The sequence below is a fragment of the Lepidochelys olivacea genome (genome assembly GCF_965140295.1).
Source record: "Lepidochelys olivacea isolate rLepOli2 genome assembly, chromosome: 4".
In the NCBI taxonomy this organism is placed as follows: domain Eukaryota; kingdom Metazoa; phylum Chordata; order Testudines; family Cheloniidae; genus Lepidochelys; species Lepidochelys olivacea.
In genome coordinates, this window is record NC_140414.1 from 25,648,125 (window position 1) to 25,667,239 (window position 19,115).

The 19,115-nt window shown below is 43.8% G+C and overlaps 1 protein-coding gene across 10 annotated transcripts in view; it reads left to right on the forward strand.

Moving 5' to 3' along the window:
- The window catches only part of PTPN13 (protein tyrosine phosphatase non-receptor type 13), a 185,796-nt gene that overhangs the window by 136,767 nt on the left and 29,914 nt on the right, over positions 1 to 19,115 (forward strand). For 7 of the 10 annotated variants that reach the window (XM_084626909.1, XM_084626914.1, XM_084626915.1 and 4 more), the window contains exons 18-28: positions 1,179 to 1,596; positions 1,778 to 1,875; positions 3,756 to 3,809; positions 7,424 to 7,486; positions 8,944 to 9,051; positions 9,867 to 9,998; positions 10,669 to 11,129; positions 12,289 to 12,432; positions 15,923 to 16,016; positions 16,917 to 17,002; positions 17,674 to 17,839. In XM_084626909.1, the coding sequence (XP_084483035.1) occupies positions 1,179 to 1,596; positions 1,778 to 1,875; positions 3,756 to 3,809; positions 7,424 to 7,486; positions 8,944 to 9,051; positions 9,867 to 9,998; positions 10,669 to 11,129; positions 12,289 to 12,432; positions 15,923 to 16,016; positions 16,917 to 17,002; positions 17,674 to 17,839 (1,824 nt within the window). The remainder of the gene's footprint in view (positions 1 to 1,178; positions 1,597 to 1,777; positions 1,876 to 3,755; positions 3,810 to 7,423; positions 7,487 to 8,943; positions 9,052 to 9,866; positions 9,999 to 10,668; positions 11,130 to 12,288; positions 12,433 to 15,922; positions 16,017 to 16,916; positions 17,003 to 17,673; positions 17,840 to 19,115) is intronic. The other 3 variants (XM_084626910.1, XM_084626916.1, XM_084626913.1) reach the window with 2 other exon arrangements.

Consider the following 19,115-nt stretch of genomic DNA (forward strand, 5'->3'; position numbering starts at 1 on the left):
AGGAAACTGTTGCATCTCGGATTCCACTGTTGTGTGGTAACTGTTGCCAAATAGACTTTAAATGGTGACCACGGTACTTTAATAGTAATATTTAATGGGTGTACTGTACCAGCTGAGAAACAGGGTTTTCCCATCAAATCATACTGAGTTGGAATCGTATGAGCTAAGTTTCTCTCTGTTCTTAAGCATCTTATTTCCCATCTGTGAGCATGAACTGTACTAGCATATGTAAATTAAGGATGGGTGTATCTCAGACTTTCTTCTGAATTGAATCCAGAACTTCCGGGTCTATAATGGGCTCTGATCAATTGACTTTATTTAACTCTTCTCTTTCTGCTAGCTTCCAGATCTCAGTATTGCCCCCTTTAACTGAGAGAATCCTGTTACAGGAGTCAATGTTATCTACAGAGCACTGCTGAGCTCCAAGCAACACTTGTGTTCTATTCTATGTCAAAGCACTTTGGGGCTTCTCCAGTTGGGGACATCCCAAAGAGTGAGAAACCTGATTGCAATGGCACACGTCCAGAAGAGAGGCTGCCAAACCTGCTGGACCTGCAACAGGGACTTCAGTGGTAGTGGACCCAGTTATAGGAAGATTGTGGGAGGCAGGGATTAGCTGAATGATTGCTGGCAGGGAGGGGCAAAGTGCCAGAGTCAGTTGCTGGAAAAGAGTCAAGGATTTGCAAGGACAAAGCTCAGGGATGGTGAGAAGCCTGATGGGGAAGGAGATTGGGAGACTTATTAGGAGGTTTTGAAGAGGAGAGATCCCAGAAATGTTGAGTAGAGTTTTGAACAGGCATCTAAATTCATGGATACTTACCTAGGCCTTTGGGGGGATTTTAACCAACACTGTATTAAAACTCTTGTGCACTGATGGCAGTGCAGATCTCAGTCTTGTAGTGAAATTCAGGAGAAATATTGAGTGGTTTGGTGCTGTGGAATTGACTCAAGTGTAGACTAAGCTTAGGTCAGCATACTGTAACTAAATCCAAGCCATTCTCTCTGAGCTAGATATTCCAGGCCATTTTAGTCGTACAATCCACTTATACTTAAAAGTGAAGGTTAAAAATGTTCTGTGTCCACTAGTTTTAAATATATCACATCAGCAGATGTTAAATTAAAAGAAAAAGTGTACGTCAGGATTATAATTTGTGTAAATCAGTCCTGTTTCCTTGCAGAGAGAGCATCATTTAGGAGTCTGAACCTTCACACAGAGTCCGTTAAAGGATTTAACATGGGACGTGCAATCAGTACAGGCAGTCTGGCCAGCAGTACTTTGAACAAGCTCCGACCTTTGTCAGTTCAAGCTGAAATTCTGAAGAGACTCTCCTGCTCTGAGCTGTCACTTTTTCAACCACTTCCTGGCTGCTCCAAAGAGAAGAATGAGAAAGCTTCATGGGAGGAAAGACCCAGAGCCATGAGCAAATCATTTCATGATCTGAGTCAGAGCCAGATCTCTATTTACCCCCATCGGAAAAATGTTATCACCGCTGTGGATTCCTCCCCACAGAAAATGGAGGAGCTGATAGGAAGAATCTTTCAACAGATGCCAAAATCTGAAGCTGGGTCAATGGCTGGAGCAATGAAACCGAACAAGTAAGAATCACTCTCGCTTCCCAAAGCTTTGTCTTTTTATGCAATGCAGCTACATTTTTACATCAGTTTTCATTTCTACCACATTTATTATTTATATTATTATTTTATTACATTGACTTCTCCCCTCTCCCTCCCTCCTTCCCTCCCTCCCTCCTTCCATTTCTTTCCCCATCCTGTTTAGTTCAAAATCTCTTGCAGGTTTAAATAGAAGCCTTGAAAGGAGGAAAAATGAATCAGACTCATCATCCATTGAAGATACTGGTCAAGCTTATGTTGTAGGTCAGCACGGAAAAAGTATTATTATTTTATTTGCTAACTAAACTCTAGAGTATTCTCTGATGTAAGGCTTTAATGTACAGGGTATCAGTTTGCTTTAGTGTCCTGCTAAGGAACTGTTTGCTACTGGCTTGTGTTGCCTTTACATATGGATTTTTTTTGGTTGTGTTTTGATTTTTCTTTTTAAAATCAAAATATTTTAACAAATCAGAAAAATCCCCTTTTTGTAAAAGTAACAAACCTGTGTGCAAATAGTGCTTAAAGTTCCAAAGAACTTTTCCCAGTTCTGTTATTTGGGAACATCAGTTACTCTGTGGATTTTTGTCTTTCATCACCGGCCTACCTTTCCACCCCCACCCCCACATTTGCAGTGTCTTTGGAGAAAAGGTTGGTTTCTTGGAGATGGGCTGAGTTGGGCATGAACTGGCTATTGTCCCGTATCTCAGAGCAGTACCTACAGAGTTCCCTCCATCTCCGTTAGCCCTGGTAGCAGGAATCCTGAATGACTAGGATTCTTGCTACAGCAATGTGCATGCTATATCTTATGGTTATTCTGAGGAATTATGAAGCTCTAAAAAGATACACATGATCAGTGTTTGTGTGTGCACACACGCAGATGATGCTACAATTATAAGCCTGTTTATTCAGCTCCAGAAACATGGGCCTCTAATAACTGAGCTAAAAGAACGGAACCGAATTGCTGTAGCAGGTGGTTGAAGGACCCTTATCCTTCTGTGGACCTGTAACTAACTGACATAATCTTACTCCACCATTCTGCAAAGGGTTTGGGGCACAAATACAGATGCTTTTGCCAGTCCCATTGTCTTGAGTGGGATTCTGCACAGTAATAACTGTTCCCTCTGCATGACCTTGGCAAGACAGGGATCAAAAGCAATATGTTAACAGGGGATAGAGAACTTAGAATTAAATGTTTCCGATTTTTAAGTGGAAGTGGTCGTGGAGTTCTCTGTTTGTCACTCTCCTGCTGCTCTCTGTAGTACAGCAATATCATCTTGAAATTAAAACCTCCATAGAAAATGTATTCCTTGACACAAATCTGTTGGTAGATAGATATTCAGCTGAGGCTCATCATTTAACTCCAGCAGTTTCTTAGAAATTGTTTTCTGGTGGAGGGTGGAGAAAAGAAATGAGAACATAAGTCAGAAAAATTGTTTGGTTTGTATTAGCATAGCATTGCTAATCAAGAATTGCAGGGAGCAAGGCTATGCATAACTTTCTAAACCTCAGAGGCACTTAAAAAAAAAAAGAAACCATTGCGTTATGCCTGGATTATGTATTGCTAGGGATATTTTAAGAGTACAAAGAGATGACAATTTAAATAGGGCAGTTTCAATTTATGAATATGAATGAGGACTTGTACATTTAGATAAGTTTTATCTGGAGATGCAAAATTCAATGAAAAATTCAACCTGGACAGTTTTGTTGTTGTTGTAATTCTTATTGACCCACAAAGAAAGGAATTTTCCTGTGTCTAGTGTACATTAATTAGTTGTGTGTATACATTGTATGATGTTAGTAGTTTTAGCCTTTGACTTTATTTTTATTGATAAGATTTTTTTAATGTTAAATTTTTATATGAAGTTGAGAATAGCCTCAGAGACCCTCAGTTCTTTACTGATTCCTCCTTTTCTCCAACCCACTGCCACTCTGAACTTTGGAACAGGACCGAGATGCACCTGTAATTTGATTTTGCTAAATCAAAATCTCTGGCTTTACCCATGTTCAGTATGAATAAGTAACGCAATATCATGGATCAACTTTTGCATACGCTGTATATAGACATTACCAAGAAGTACTTTAGTTTTATTAAGAAGGTTGAAATATTGTTAGTTAAATCTCTAATAGTTGCATTTACATTCCAGGTATTAGCATGAATAGTTCTGGAAATCCTCCATCAGCGCCACTGAAAGAAAATGGTAGGGTTCTAATAAAATCTCTTCATGATATTTAAACACGTGCTTTATGCTTTTACTGCCCTCTTGACTACCGTTGTCACTTGCTCCCTTTTGTCATCTTATCGGACACTGTCTTCAGATAATGGGATGGGTGCCCTTTACTTTTTTAAATTTAACTTCTAACAGCTGATGTTGACTCACTTTCTTGAGAGATTTTCCAAAAGGGTCACAGCTAAATATAGTCAGTCAGCAGCCTGTGTTGTTTGAGATTTGTAGGGATGCTGTCACCTTAAAAATCATGCTCTTTAGGAGTCATTTTTTCCCTTTGGTACACTGCTAGTAACACCTTAAAAACTGAAAGTGAAGTTTCTTTTCAAATTGTGGTGTGTTTGGGTGTGTTTGGTTTTTTTTGTTGGTTTCTTTTGACCTTCTTCAGTGGTGACTTGTTTTCATATGTTTCCCAAGGCAGTTGGTTGTCATGTCCTGATACTTCCTACTTATCATGCACCAGCACGGTGACCTTGCCAGGGGCAGCAAGTTGTACGGGTCCGTGGTGCCCAGGCTCCAGCAATATTCAGAGCCCGGGGGCCCAGCTCCAACAATGTCTGGGGCCTGGTCTCTCCCCCGGCCCTGCCTGCCCCCCCACCCCTCCCCCAAGCGTCTCCCAGCCCCCACTTGCTGCTCCCACTCGCTGCCCCAGGCCCCAGAGCGTCCCTGCAGCTCCAGGCTGCCTCTGCTCTGCTGGCTCCCAGCAGGCATCAGCTGCCGCTGCAGGGTCCTAGTGCCACCCATCCACTAGTGGCAGGGCAGGCTGCCCTTACCCTGCCCTTCCACCTCGGGCCCTTACATTTTCCGGCAGGACCCTCCACCAATGCAGGGCCCCCCGCCCACAGTCACCGCTCCTGCCCCTGCTGGGCAAGGGGCAGCCCCACCCCTCACCCCCCCAGTGAGGGGCAGCCGTAGCGGAGGAGGCGCACATGTGATGGCAGCCCCCCCCCAGCACCCACCACAGCGTAGGCGAGGGGACCTGAGAGGGGCCCTGGGAGCACATGCAGTGACAGTGGTGGGGGTGAGTGTGCTGCCAGCGGGGGGAGGGCTGGGGGGAGTCCTCTTCTCTGGCCCCAGCCCCCCCGGGGCAGCCTGCCTGCACCCCAAACTCCTCATCCCCAGCCCCACCCCAGCCCCTGCACCCCCAGCCAGAGCCCTCACCCCTCTGCATGCCAACCCGCTGCCCTAATCCTGAGCCCCTTCCACACCCCAAACTCCTCATCCCTGACCTCAGCCCCTCATCCCCTGGCACCCTAACTCTCTGCCCCAGGTCTGGGCCCCCTCCTGCATCATGAACCCTCCAGCCCCACCCACCAGCCCTCACCCAAACTCTCTGCCCTAGCCCTGAGACCCCTCCCAAACCCCTGATCCTCAGCCACACCCTACAGTCCTCACCCCTCCATACCCCAAACTCCCTCCCAGAGCCTGCATCCCCTCCCTCTGCCCCCGCCTCCAAACTCCCTTCCAGAGCCTGCACCCCTCACCCCCTCCTCCAGCCCCACGCCCAGCCCAGAGTCTGCACCCCTTACCCCCTCATGCACACCTGCCCCAGCCTGGAGCCTGCACCCCTCACTCCCTCCTGCACCCCCACTCCCTGCCCCAGCCTGGAGCCTGCACCCAGCATCCAAACTCCATCCCAGAGCCTGCACCCCAGACCCCCTCCCCCACCCAAACTTCCTCCCAGAGCCCAACCTCTCACCCCTTTTGCACCCAAACTCCCTCCCAGAGCCTGCACCCCAATCCCCTGTTCTAGCCCAGGGCCTGCACCCCAGACCTTCTCCCCCCACCCAAACTCCCTCCCAGAGCTGTAGGTAGGTGCAGGGCGGAGTTTGGGTGGGCAGAGTTTGGATGGGCAGGTTCTGGGCACCACCAAAATTTCGACAAACCTGCCACCCCTGGACCTCGCAGAGCTGATACTGTGCTCTGAAAGCCCCTATGCAATCTGTAGGGCCAGATTGTGGTGATAGCATCTTCCCAATCCCAGCCTCCGAACTAGTGATGCCAGTATGAGTAAATGCATTTCAGTTGTATAATGTAACTTAGTTGTTCCTTGGTTTTGTTTGATTTGCACCATACTACTGTGTGTTTTGACCTTACCCTGTCCCATCCGGCCAATCCCTTACCATCCACCTTCCAAACAACACCCCCAGACACTAGTGTGATTTCTTCTCCAGCCAATCCCTGACCAGTCTCCCCCCTCCCAAAAATACAGCCATGACGCAACACGACATATTGCACATCACCACACACACAGCACTCGCCAAATATTTAGCCGCCAGCACTAAACATAACACCAACATGATGTGTGGTACGCGCCAATTACCCCTCAGCAGCCACTTACACTGAGGGCACTGGCTGTTCCTTCTACATCCCTCCTGTCTTGGGGAAGCGTCACTTCTGGCACGTGCTTGCTCTTCTCTCCTTCCACTCTCATCTGGGGGCGGTTCCTCTTTCCTCACTCCTATCGTGGTAGGGAGCTTGGGTTTCCTGTTTCAAGGAGGAGGTAGAGTTGTCTCCCTGGAAGATGTCCCAGTGTAAGAGCTCCCCCCACTCCTGATCTGTGTCTCATGGTGAATCATGGAGTGGGATAGGACCAGGGGAAATGGCTCATGTTACTCTCTGCCAAGGAGGCTTATAGTGGCCTGCAGCTGCTCTTTGTCACGTTGAGGGAGACTGTGCTATAGCAGCTCTTCTCCTGTCCTGCGGCCTGCTGTGTAAGCAGGCAAAGGAGCACTTCTCTAGGTGACCCTGTGCACAAGTACAGGAACTCATTTAAAAAAAAAATCTGGAAAACAGCATTTTGTATTGGAACAGGGTTTTTCCCCCCAAAAGCACTATATTTCAGAATCTAAATGTTGGGGCCTATTTCAAGTTGATAGGGTCCCTTTAAGAATGACATGGATAAAATTTGAGGGCATTCAAAGCTTGTAAGATTAAAGCAACTTAACTTATCAAACTACAGCAAATGCAAAGAAAGAAATTTGCAGATGTGCTGGAGTTAAGAAACTTAGAGCCTCTTCCTGCACACCAGTCCCACATAGTCCCGCATTGAATTCAATAGCTCTGATTCTGTAAAGCGCTTAACCTAGGCTTAACTTTATGCATGTGCTTAAGTCTTTCCCTATTCAGTGAAACACTTAAGCACATGCTTTAGTGCTTTGCTGAATGGGACTAATATGTTGCAAAATCAGAGAGCTTGCAAGATTGTGGCCCCAAACAGTATATCCTAAAGACTGCTTTTTACACGGAGGAAGGAAAAAGAGTCCTTTTGTTTGGTTTAAAAAAGAGAGAATTGAATGGTATTTTAATTCATCTGTAAAACGGGCAGAGGAGTAGGTAACAGAATCATAGAAATGTAGGGCTGAAAGGGACCTTGAGAAGTCATCAAGTCCAGCCCCTTGCGCTGAGGCAGGTCCATGTTTAGACTTGTCAAACTCGATAGTGCCCTTTGGAGTTACAAGTCCTGTAAACAGAGTGATATAAAAATGAACATAAAAGGCACATCACTTTGCAGATGTCCAGTCAATATGTTTTATTATCACATGATGACTTTTCAATAGACACTCAATGCTCTGCCTTGTTTATAGTGTCCTTGCCAGAAAGGGAGATCACCTTGGTGAATCTGAAAAAAGATGAAAAACATGGCTTAGGTAAGTTGCTAAAGCCTTGTGATCCGGTAACTGTATGGAGGACACAAGTGAAATAGACTATTTCTACTTTTTATATATATATATATATATATATATATATATATATATGCACATGCACACACACTGAGGAAACGTGGTTGGGGGAAGGCAGCATAGGTCAGTGGAAAGATCTCAGACTCGGAATTTGGGGACACAGAATCTATTCCTGGCTCTGATGAATGATCCTTGCCAAGTCTGTCTGAGTTTCCTTGTCTGTCAAATGCAGATAATGATCTGTACATCCCTTTGAAAAGCTCCGTATCAGTAAAATTTCATCATTAGTTTTGTAAGCCAGTAACCTGCTGAAAGAAATCTCAATGCCATTCCAAATTGTTCTCGTTTAAATTGCTCTAAAAGGGGGCTGTCAGGTTTGTGTCTGTGTCCAGGTAACATGGACAGCTGTGAGATTTAAAAAAAAACATGACAAAACCATTATGAACTACTTTTACTGCTTTCCTCTGCTATATAACACACAATTTCATCAGAGAGGGAACATTAATTCATGGTTTAAAGCAGAGGAACAAGACACAAAAGAAGTGGATTATAGTCCCTGCTCTGCTACTGATTGCCTTGTGATCCTGGGCAAATTGTCCCCATATGAAAAATGAGAGTAATTTTATATCTGGCCCACCTTTGTGATGTCCTCTGAGGTGGCCTTTTGACAGTTGCTCTGTAGATTCAGTGTATCACCACTGTGTAATTCCAAATGGGGAAAATACCAAGAAGAAACATTATTTATATTTGAGCCTTAAACTCGTAGATTGCAACAAATCTCTTAAAGATAACCTTAAGACGTGGGAGAAGTGTGTGTGTGAGGCAGCTGGGGGGGACTTGAAAATAAAGAAGAAGAAAATCAAGTGTGGTCTTCCCAGGTTTACCTGGAGAGACACGTTGCAGGTCTCAGATGAGGGTTGTCAGCCTTAACTAGCAGGCCAGAGTGTTACATCTTTAATCAAGAGAGATTTACTCTAAGTCTTGTTCATTGAACTCAAATGTCTGAACATTAACAAAACAAGCAGGCCCAAACCTTCTAAATCGATAAAAAATATCTCAAACGTGCTCAATGAATTAATTTAGACTTCTTTCATATCTCTGATGTACAGTCCTCCAGGTTTTCCAGTCATCCCTAGAGACTTTCAGGAAAGCCAGTTAGGCAAGGTCTGAATTTCTTAGGTAAAAATCAAGCAGAAAAGAAAATATTATTGAAATAAACCTTTTAAGCCTTCTTCATGCAACATAGAAATGAAAAAAAAATGGAGAAGACAGCAGTCTTTTCCTTTTGCAGGTCACTTTTACATATGTGTGATCTTAAAAACTGCTAGAGTAATAAATCTTTTGTATCAAATGGCAAAATATAAACTTGTAAAGAATGAACGAATGGTTGACATCATTGTGTGCGTGTGTTTGTTTTTAAATAGGATTTCAGATCGTTGGTGGGGAGAAGACTGGAAAACTTGATCTGGGAATTTTTATTCATTCAGTAATTCCTGGAGGGCCAGCTGACTTGGATGGGTCCTTAAAACCAGGTAGATTATATGATTAGAGAAAGATGTGCTCCAGACAAAGGACTGGGGGGCCAGAAACTCCTTCGTTCTAGTCCTGTCTCTAACTGACTCCATCTCTGGTTGTGGGAGGTTGCCCCTTAAATGTCTGTCTCTATTTCTCCATGGAGCGTACATGTTGATAATTACTTCAGAAGTATTAATGATTGATTATCATTACGCACTATGAAATGAAATGTTCTGTAGAAGTCCTAAGTAGTCTGAAAATTATTATAATTCATGTAAAGAAATTATGATGTTTGACTTCACTATTTGATGGCTACTTTATTTCAGTTTTAAACAGCACAAAACCACACTTCTATCTGAAAAAATTTAATTTATTGTTGTCACAAGTCACTCCTAAAATTGTGTTTACCTAATCTCAACTTTTTCACCGTATTTACTTTGCGCATTTGACAGCACTATGGATAATCAATTTCACTGTTTCACAATACTCAGTTTCCCTTTTTATTTGTTTGTGTTTCACACAGCAATAAGGAATGTAGAAATGTTTATAAATTAGAGAACAATGTAGTTGTAATCCCACCAAAATTGTCAGGGAGACAAAGACAGGTGTTTAGGAGCTGAAGTTACTTTAAACTCATTTTAAAAACTTGTCTAGGCTTCAATTTGACAGTGTTCCTTTAATTTTATTGGCCAAATATTTTGATGTTCAGTGTCAACTATTGAGGATGAAAATGAGCATAGACCTTTGCACACAGATATAACCTTGCTACCTCATTAAAGTCTGGAAACATAAATTCTGGATTGTTTGTATCTGAACAAATCTTTTTGTGCAGGAGACCGTCTAATATCAGTGAACAGCGTGAGCTTAGAGGGTGTCAGCCATCATGCAGCATTAGAAATTCTGGAGACTGCTCCTGAAGATGTGACACTTGTCATCTCTCAGCCCAAGGACAAACTTTCCAATGGTATTTTAAAATATCCTTAAATTTATATTACAAATTTTGTTTTTTCCTTTACCTTTCATTATAGGAGAGATTGATTTCCACCCACGCACCCTAAGACCTCTCATGATGGACTTTTAATGACCTTCTGAAGAACCAAATGCCTGATTTAGCTTTTCTAAGGGCTTGTCTATACTGCACCGCAGTGTGGACTACGAGGGGTGTGAATTGCAGAGCTCACCAGAATATTGCGATCTAATTGCACCGTGTAGATGCTGCTGTCATGAACTAAAAGGTAACTAGCTCACGTTAACATAGTCCTGTTTAATAGAGGACTATGTTAACATGAACTGGGTACCTTTTAGTTCACAACAGCAGCATCCACACGCGGCAGTTAGAGTGCAACATTTTGGTACACTCTTCAGTTCACACCCCCTGTAGTCCACGCTGCGGAATAGTGTAGAAATAGTCTGAAGGTTTAAATTGTTACTATAAATCTCTAAGTTTGAGTCCATGCTCCAATACTGGATTATATAAGAAATGTATCACTGTAAATTTTGTGTGCAACTAGTGTATGTCCTTGCTTCGTTGATAAGATTGGAGATTGTCATTTGTGTTAACCTGAGTAATCATGATTTCTGTATTTGTAGCAGAGTAAATGTAACTTGTTAATTGTTGGATTTTGATCTTTCAGTGTCATCTATAAATCTTGCCAATGGAACAAAGGGTTATTTAAGGAGGCCTTCGTCAATGCAGGACAATGAGGCAGAATCATCTTCAGAGGAACACAGCAGATCCCAAGGTCACCAGAGGCCCATCTCGGGGAGTTCATCTGGATTGTCTGTGGGCAAACGGGACAGAAGCCTGAGCTCCCAAGATTCCAGGACTGAAAGTGCCAGCCTGTCTCAGAGCCAAACAAATGGCTTCTTTGGCAACCACACTGGTGACAGAGCCCAGCAGGGTTTGCAGCACTGCAGTGATTCTCAGTCTGCCCTTTCCAAAACTAATGAGAAAAAAAGGAACTCTGCGGACGGCATCCAGGCAAAAGCGAAAAGGCCTGGGGTAGTGGAAACCGTGGATTATTCTGACCGAGGGGATTCTGACATGGATGAAGCAACTTACTCTAGCAGTCAGGAGCAACAGGCAGCTAAAAAGGCACAGTCCACTTCTGTTGAACGCTTTCAAACAATTTCATATACGTGGCTGACTAGTCTGCTGTAGATTGTTAATGTAGTGCTTGAGGGGAAGGGAGCAGATGGAGGGAGGGACAATCTGCAGCTTCCACTGCTAACGCATTTGGTACTGAAGTTGAAGTACAGATTTTCTAATGCTAACTCCTTTTGGTGCTTCAAATGTATGGCAAATAAGGGAACTGAATAAACAGACCACAATTTAAAATGTATCTTTCTAACCCATTTGAGGTTTTTTCAAATTACCTGGAAAAAAAAGTACTCCCAAAATTTCAAAGAGGTTATTAGGGCTTTAGCTGCCTGAATACAATTTACTCTAGTGGGAGCCTTCTTGCTTAACCCCAGCATAACTCTTCTTTGAGCCTTAAAGGGGCCAAATTCTGCCCTTGGATGTGTATGTAGGAGTCTCATTGATTGCAATAGAAAATCTGCATGCTCATCCAAAGGCATCATTTGGCCAAGATGATCGTAGCAAATGACCATATTCACAGGTATCAGTTTCTTTACAGACCAGGTAAATTGAGTTTTACCTGCATTAGGGAAAAGCAGTGATACTATCTGGGATGAACGGGTCAGCTCGTAGCAAAACGAGTCGTCCTGGGTAGGGTCTGAGGGGAAAAAAAGGAAAATGTATTTGTTCTCCATTCATCCAGTGAGCAGAGGAGATCTGATGCTCTGCCTGTCTAAAAGTAAACTGACTGAGGACATTCTACATTCACTCCTAAAGGTAATGGCCCTGATCTCAGTTGATGGAAATGTCCTTTGAGGTCAGTGGAGCTACACCAGTTTACCCCATCAGAGGATCTGCCTCACTGAGTTCCTGGTACAATGATTCCTTCATTTTAAAGACCAGCTCATACAAGTGTACTGGTCTATAAAAACAGTTAACCAATATGGACCAAGTTCATCCCGGGATTAAGAACATTCAAGTACAATAAATGCATTTACAGTAGGAAAGAATCTGAACCCTATTTTATTAACCAGTGCTCTCAATTAACCCCTTTCTGCTCTGTCTCACCCGTAAACGCACAGTGGGAACTAATAATTAACTTCTGCTCTAACAGGGAATCATTATTTCTTTTTGTCTTTTTTTTCTGTTTTTGTTTTTTTGTTTTTTTGTAAAGGAGTCTTCCTCAGTGAATACAGCAAACAAAATGAATTCTAAAAAGCTTTCTGCAGCACCTCTTAAACCTGGAGATATCTTTGAGGTCGAACTAGCCAAAAAAGATAGCGGCTTGGGAATAAGTGTCACGGTACTGTTTGACAAGGTTTTTAGATGTTTTCTCTTCTTCTCCACTCCCAGCAACCTGTTCAATTGCTAATTTACAGGGAAGCAAGGTATTTTAAAAGGACACTGTCCAGTACCTGCTTACAGATACTTCCATCTCCCTGAAGCTGGAAAATATTAATTATTTCCATATCTCTTTTCTTGTCATCTCCCTATTTATTTATTTATTTATTTTAAATTACTTGCACTGCCATACTGCCTAGCAGCCCTAGTCATGGATCAGGACCTCATTATGCTATGTGCTATACAAACACAGAATCAAAAGACTCCAAAAAGCTTACAATCCAAGTGTAAGACACAAGACACCAGACGTATACTGACAGATGCGGGAGTACAGTGGGAAAAAATGAGACAGTATAGATCTGTATGATAGACAGTGGTCTTAGTGCACTAGCAGCCGAGCCGTTGTCAGGTAGGCATTACAGTAAAGGAGAGTTGTAAGGAAGATACACAGGCACAAAGGAGGCACAAAAGTGCTCATTTGAGAATTTAACGAGCGGGCGGTGGAGACTGGCATAATGGGTTGATTGGAGTCAGGAGTCAACCTTCCAATACTGAATGAGAGATGATGGACGGTGAAGGGCCTTGAAGGTGAAGTCAAGTAGCTTTTGTTAATAGGTTGACAGTAAGGGGCCAAATTCATCCCTAGCATAACACCATTGAAGCCAATGGAGTTAAATTGGGCCAGATTTGGTCCAGCATTATTTTTGTTTTACTGACTTGTTCACCAGCAGCATCAGTCTCTCTAAAGAGGCTTTGTCACTTGTTCTATGTTCTCCCTCTGCTGGCTGAGAAGCAGAAGAGCACAAAACATTTTTGTCTGGGTAAGGAGTGGCTGGTTGTTATTTTTTGTCATCCTTCTAGCAAGTCGATAAGGAGATTTGCCGGAAGCTGGGAATGACAGGGGATGGATCACTTGATCTGTTCATTCCCTTTGGGGTAGCTGGCACTGGCCACTGTTGGAAGACAGGATACTGGGCTAGATGGACCTTTGGTCTAACCCAGTGTGGCCGTTCTTATGTTATGGAGATATATATCTATTTTTAATTTAAAAGCTTCACACCCGATTATAATGTTTTGTAAACTGGCTCAAATTTTAGGCCTAACCTACTTGACAATGTTGCTTTAAAGGCATGGTGAATAATATATCATTATATCACCAACATTCCATTTGTGTTTCTGTAGGTGTCAAAAACACCTTTTGGTTCTTAGACAATTTAACTTTCAAGGATTAGTCTAACTGATTCACCTCCCAATTCTGAAAACAATTTGAATGTCAACAGTAGCACGCTGGTAGTAGTGAGCAGATATTAAATAGAGTTCAAAAGAGAGGCAGTTTCAGTGGCTATTTACTGTATTACAGATGTAGGCATTTTCTAAATAGATCATAGATCCGGACACCTTCTTTCAAGTCTAGCAGATTTTAATGCATGTTACTTTGAAGATGAGGACAGCAGAATAAAGCTGTTTCCTTTTTACATCCCTAATGCAATCTTTTATGCACTTTTTAGCCATCACTGGAGCAATTTCTAATGTTTTCAGATCAGAAATTGTGATAGTGGGTGTGCCATACCCACAAACAGTAGCTGTAGGTCACGGAAGTCATAGCCAGTGCAGGGCCACCTGAGCAGCTCAAGCAGCCCCTGGGCCAGCCGCACCAGCAGCTGCTGGGGCAGTCTCGGGCCACCGCACCCCTTCCTCCCATCAGCAGCAGGAATTGGGGTGTGGGAGGGCTCTCAGGGTTGAGGCAGTGGGTTGGTGTGCAGGAGGGGGCGAAGGCTTTGGGCGGCACTTACCTCTGGGGAGCTCCCTGGGAGTGTCCGGCGTGTCTGGTTTCTAGGCAGAGGCACGGCCAGATGGCTTCGCGTGCTGCCTCCGCCCACAGGGGCCTCCCCCACAGCTCCCATTGGCCATGGTTCCCAGCCAGTGGGAGCTGCAGAGCAGGCCCTCAGGGCAGGGGACAGAGTGCGGAGCCCCCCGGTCACACCTCCGCCTAGGGGCTGCAGGGGTATGTCTGCCACTTCCAGGAGCTGGTAGGGAGCCTTCCAGCCCCCTTTGCCCCCCCCAGCACGAGTGGGGGTCCCAAGCCACCCCCCGGGCTGCCCCCCCAGAGCACCTGCGGCACCCCTGGGCTGCTCCTCCCCCCCCCCCCCCGAGCACCCAAGTTTTAGTCAGGGATATATAGTACAAGTCAAGGACAGGTGACAGCCGTGAATTTTTGTTTACTGCCTGCGATCTGTCCATGACTTTTACTAAAAATACCCATGACTAAAATGTAGCCTTAGCTATAGGTAGTGCACTCTTCTTAAATATCTTAAACAGTTGAAGGCAATACCTAGTGGTTTCTAACTACAAGCGGCCCCTGGCAGGAGAATTAGATAAAGGACTGTAAGGTTGAGTTGAGGGTGGGGGGGAATCTTTACTACAGATTCTTTGGTCCATAGTCTGGATTATGGCTCAGTTACATATTGTAAACTTTGCCTATGAATTGTAAATGAAAACATGCTCTAAATCTAAAGAAATTGTAGTAATTATCACTTATTGATTTGGAGCCAGATTCACTATGACAGATGAATGAAGGTGAAATTATGCAGTAGTATAATGACGACTTAGCTGTTGACATGCAGCAATCCTGCTATTCCAGTGACTTTGTCGATGCTGCCAATGGTCACCAGTGCAAGGACTAACAAGTGGTCGCCATATCTCACTATCATTTTCTGCCTCCACCTGTATCCTTGCACTGTTCTAAAATCTACTGTCAACCTTTAGCTTACTCGGAAGTAATATTAAAACAATTGGATCTTTGGGGAACACATGGAGATCATTTGTGGGCTAGCTCCTCCTCCTCCTCCTTTAAAAGTTTGGGGGAATCCCTGAAATAACACTGAACTGTGTGGTGATGGCTATATGCATTAAACAAGTAGGCTGAGTGTCTGAAACCTAAGCAGACCTTCAACCCAAATCTTTATGGCACCTCCTACCTCAATATATTTTGCTTTCAAGACAGCTTTCTGTAACCTGAGAGAGAAGAATACCGTTTAGTTTCACATTACTTTAATGAGGGTGGACAAAACTAGGATATTGCATGTATGCATCTTTTATTTTGGCAGCTGATGCATGTTGTGCACAAACAACACTTAGCTTTTCCACACTCATATATGCAGATTCTAGTGCTTTCATAGTTCTGCTTGAAGGACGCTTGTTTTACTGGAAAGGTTTGCATTTGAGCCTCATAGTTTTAACCCCCACCCCACTCACACCCCACCACCCACACACACACATCCACCCCAACTGGTTATGATTTGCATGGATCTCAAAATATTTTATTTACAATAAGTTGGCTGCTGATTTTACATGCTGATGGCTTGAGTGCTTCCTGAGTTTCTTAAGGATTGTTTACCTTTCTTGATCTAAGATCTTCTGTTTAAGGTTTTAAAGGTTTGCATTTTACCTATTTATTCTCCATTTAGGGTGGCATAAACACCAGTGTAAGACATGGTGGCATTTATGTGAAGGCCGTTATTCCTAAGGGAGCAGCTGAGGCTGATGGTAGACTTCAGAAAGGTATATACTTTGCTCTTTCCACAAGTTTTCTTAAATAGCAGTAGAATGAAATCCAGATGACTTTATGTAGGCTTTGGAGAGACATCATGGTCTAGGACCTAAGAACTCCAGAGGTCTACCGACTGCCTGGCTTTGGTTACTTGTAATTTCTTTATGGGTCTATATTGTCAATGGGAAACTACCTACCTCTCTGAGGTTTTTCTGTAGCGCGTCACCTGAGTCTCTCCCTCACATGGGTGGTGTAAGGGTTAATTTGTAAAGCACTCTGACCATTTAAAGGATTAATAAGTGCTAAGTTTATAAATTTGACAGAGCTGTGCAATGAGGAGATAAGAAAGGAAGACAAAGTGTGGGACTATTGCAGTATCTGAAGAAACTATGGAAGCCGTACTGGAGAAAAAAAATGACAAAATATTTTTTAGTCAGTGTTTTGTTCTAATGCGTTCCACTTTAATGGAGCAAATTGCTCTGGTTATGCCCAGAGAGAGGAGAAAGAGGCTTTGTGCAATTAGTGACCTCCTCGCTTGACATGCTAAGTATCTCAGTACAGAAAATCCTTGTAATAGCTCTGACAGTCTTTGTTTTTAAGTTAGTCTTCTTTGTGAAGTGGAGTCCCACAGTTAGATGAGGGGTTATTGTATTTCTCCCCAGATTTCTCAGTGAAGCATTGCTTTGAGCATTAAAATGGTCCTAGATTTTGGGGTTGGAATTCAGTTACAGAACACTTCTGATACAAAAAGCCCTATTCTACTCTCAGTGCATGGGGAATTGCCCAAGTCACTGCCCTTGTTCATTGAAAAATGAACAGATCACTGTTGCATGGATTATAAGCGTGTTCTATATGAATTAATTTTTTATTACATTCTTCCTTCTTCTAAATCATGCATTGTTTGTTCCTAGGTGATCGTGTGCTCTCTGTCAATGGGATTAGTTTGGAAGGTGCTACCCATAAACAAGCTGTGGAAACACTGAGAAACACTGGCCAGGTAATATAATATTCTTCTCCTGTCTTAGGTAAATAAACTTATCATGAGTAAAAATACAGTAGACAAAACTGACAACGGGAGCTCTCCACTGTGCACTTTCTTGCTTAGGACCACTTCCTGATACACTTAATCATGTTGAGTAGCACCGCGCTCCAATGTGGTGCCATTTCAGTGAATGTCACTATTCATGGCATAAGGCAGCTGCTTCAAATATCAGAATTTGGCCCTTAGCTAATCATGCATGGAAGTGCATGTACAAATATTAAATCTCTGGAATAGTAAAATGCCACCAGTACATATTGTAAACTGTCTTTTCCTCCAGATTCCCTTGATGCAGGACCCATGTATGAAGAATGTAGTCAGTGGCATTTTTTAATTGTCCCTCACGCCTCATAATATTGGGGCGGGGGGATCTGAATTTACTTTAAATGCTGTCTGGTTGATATCTTGTGGCTCTGTTTCTCTATTATTGTCGATGTTGTTGCCATTTGCAGTTCCTAACAAACTAATGAGCTACTTACAGTGATTTATGGGGGATTTTTTTATGAATCTGTAGAATTTATGGCTGTGTAATTTAGTTACCCAGAACAGGTTAGACTAGACCCTGTACAGCAAAATGTGGTATTTTTGTGGCTTGTGCTAACTAATTTGAATATGTTGTATTTGTGTAGGTAGTGCATCTGTTGCTGGAGAAGGGGCAGCTTCCAGTGGCCAACAAAGTTCATGCTCCCATTACACCACAGTGCACGCCTCCAAATGAGGCAGGACAAAGTGAGCCCCAGAACAAACCAGAGAGAAAAATGACAAATACCAAAGACTACAGCTTTGTCACTGAAGGTCAGGTCAACTATCTGAGCTTTAGAGCGTCCCCAAAACCTTCCATTTTCTCACAGCCAGATGACCCTTCAGTGAAAAGAATCACGGAAGTTAGGGCTGGCAGTGACCACGTCCAAGCATTGTGTACAACACAGATTCTCTTTCATGTTGTTAAATGCTTTTTGAATATTTCCTGTAATGGTGTCTCAGTCATTTATTTTAGCAGCTTTTTAAATAGTTTCTTCCCTTACCATTCCTTAACCTATTTATAGTGGTCCCCTTTGAAACGAAGGGCATTACTTCCTGTAATAGATCATGGCTAGGGCTCCGTGTTTAACACAGATTCCATGACTTCCTGTGACCTCCATGACTTAGGAAGCAGCCAGTGGGCCCTGGGCCCTGATTGAATCTTGCTCAGGCGGCCCTAGGGATAGCCACGCCGGCCACTGCTGGAGCGGTTCCACAGCCAGCCACTTGGGCGGCCCTGCAGCCAGTCATACCAGTGCTGCAGGAGCAGCCCCAGCCACTGCTCTGGAGGCGCCAAGCAGCAGCTGATGCGGCTGGCCCTGGGGACTGCCTGAGCAGCGGTCCCGGGGGCAGCAGGAGCAACCATAGCTCAGCGACTCTCAGCAGCGGTCCCAGAGCAGCCGGATCAGTGGCTGGCCCCCAGTGGCCTGAGCAGCCACTGGTACCCCAGGGCTCCCCCACGGCAGCGGGCCCCCGGGGCTTCCTCTCCCCCGCAGCAGCTGGTGCCGCGGGCCCCCCCAGGGCTCCCCTCTCCGCCGCTGCACCCCCACCCCAAGATTTAATTAGGGGTATTTATGGTATAGTCATGGACAGGTCACCGGGCCCATGATTTTTTGTTTCTTGCCTGTGACCTGTCCATGACTTTTACTAAAAATATCTGTCATTAAATCGTAGTCTTAATTATGGCCAACCTCCAGAATGTTCCTCCTCCTCTATACTTCTCAATTATTTCTACAGCATAATGCCCTTACATCCTTCCTGAATGTCCTCTGAGCTTCTCCCGGGTACTACTGTTTTGGGGATAACATACAGCAGTGTGGACATTTCCAAGAGAAGAACAGCAGGGAAAGAAACCATGAATAATTATGGCATGTTTTGTCTAAACCGATCATACACAGGGATTCCTTACAAAACTTTTACACATGGTAACCCCCTACCCCAAACTATTAGTGTGATCGTTGGTGGGATGCAGTCTGATTGTTATTGCTGAATAAGCAGCCTTCATGGAGAGGGTACTGTAGGAAAAGAGAGTAGTCTATTATTTCTGTTT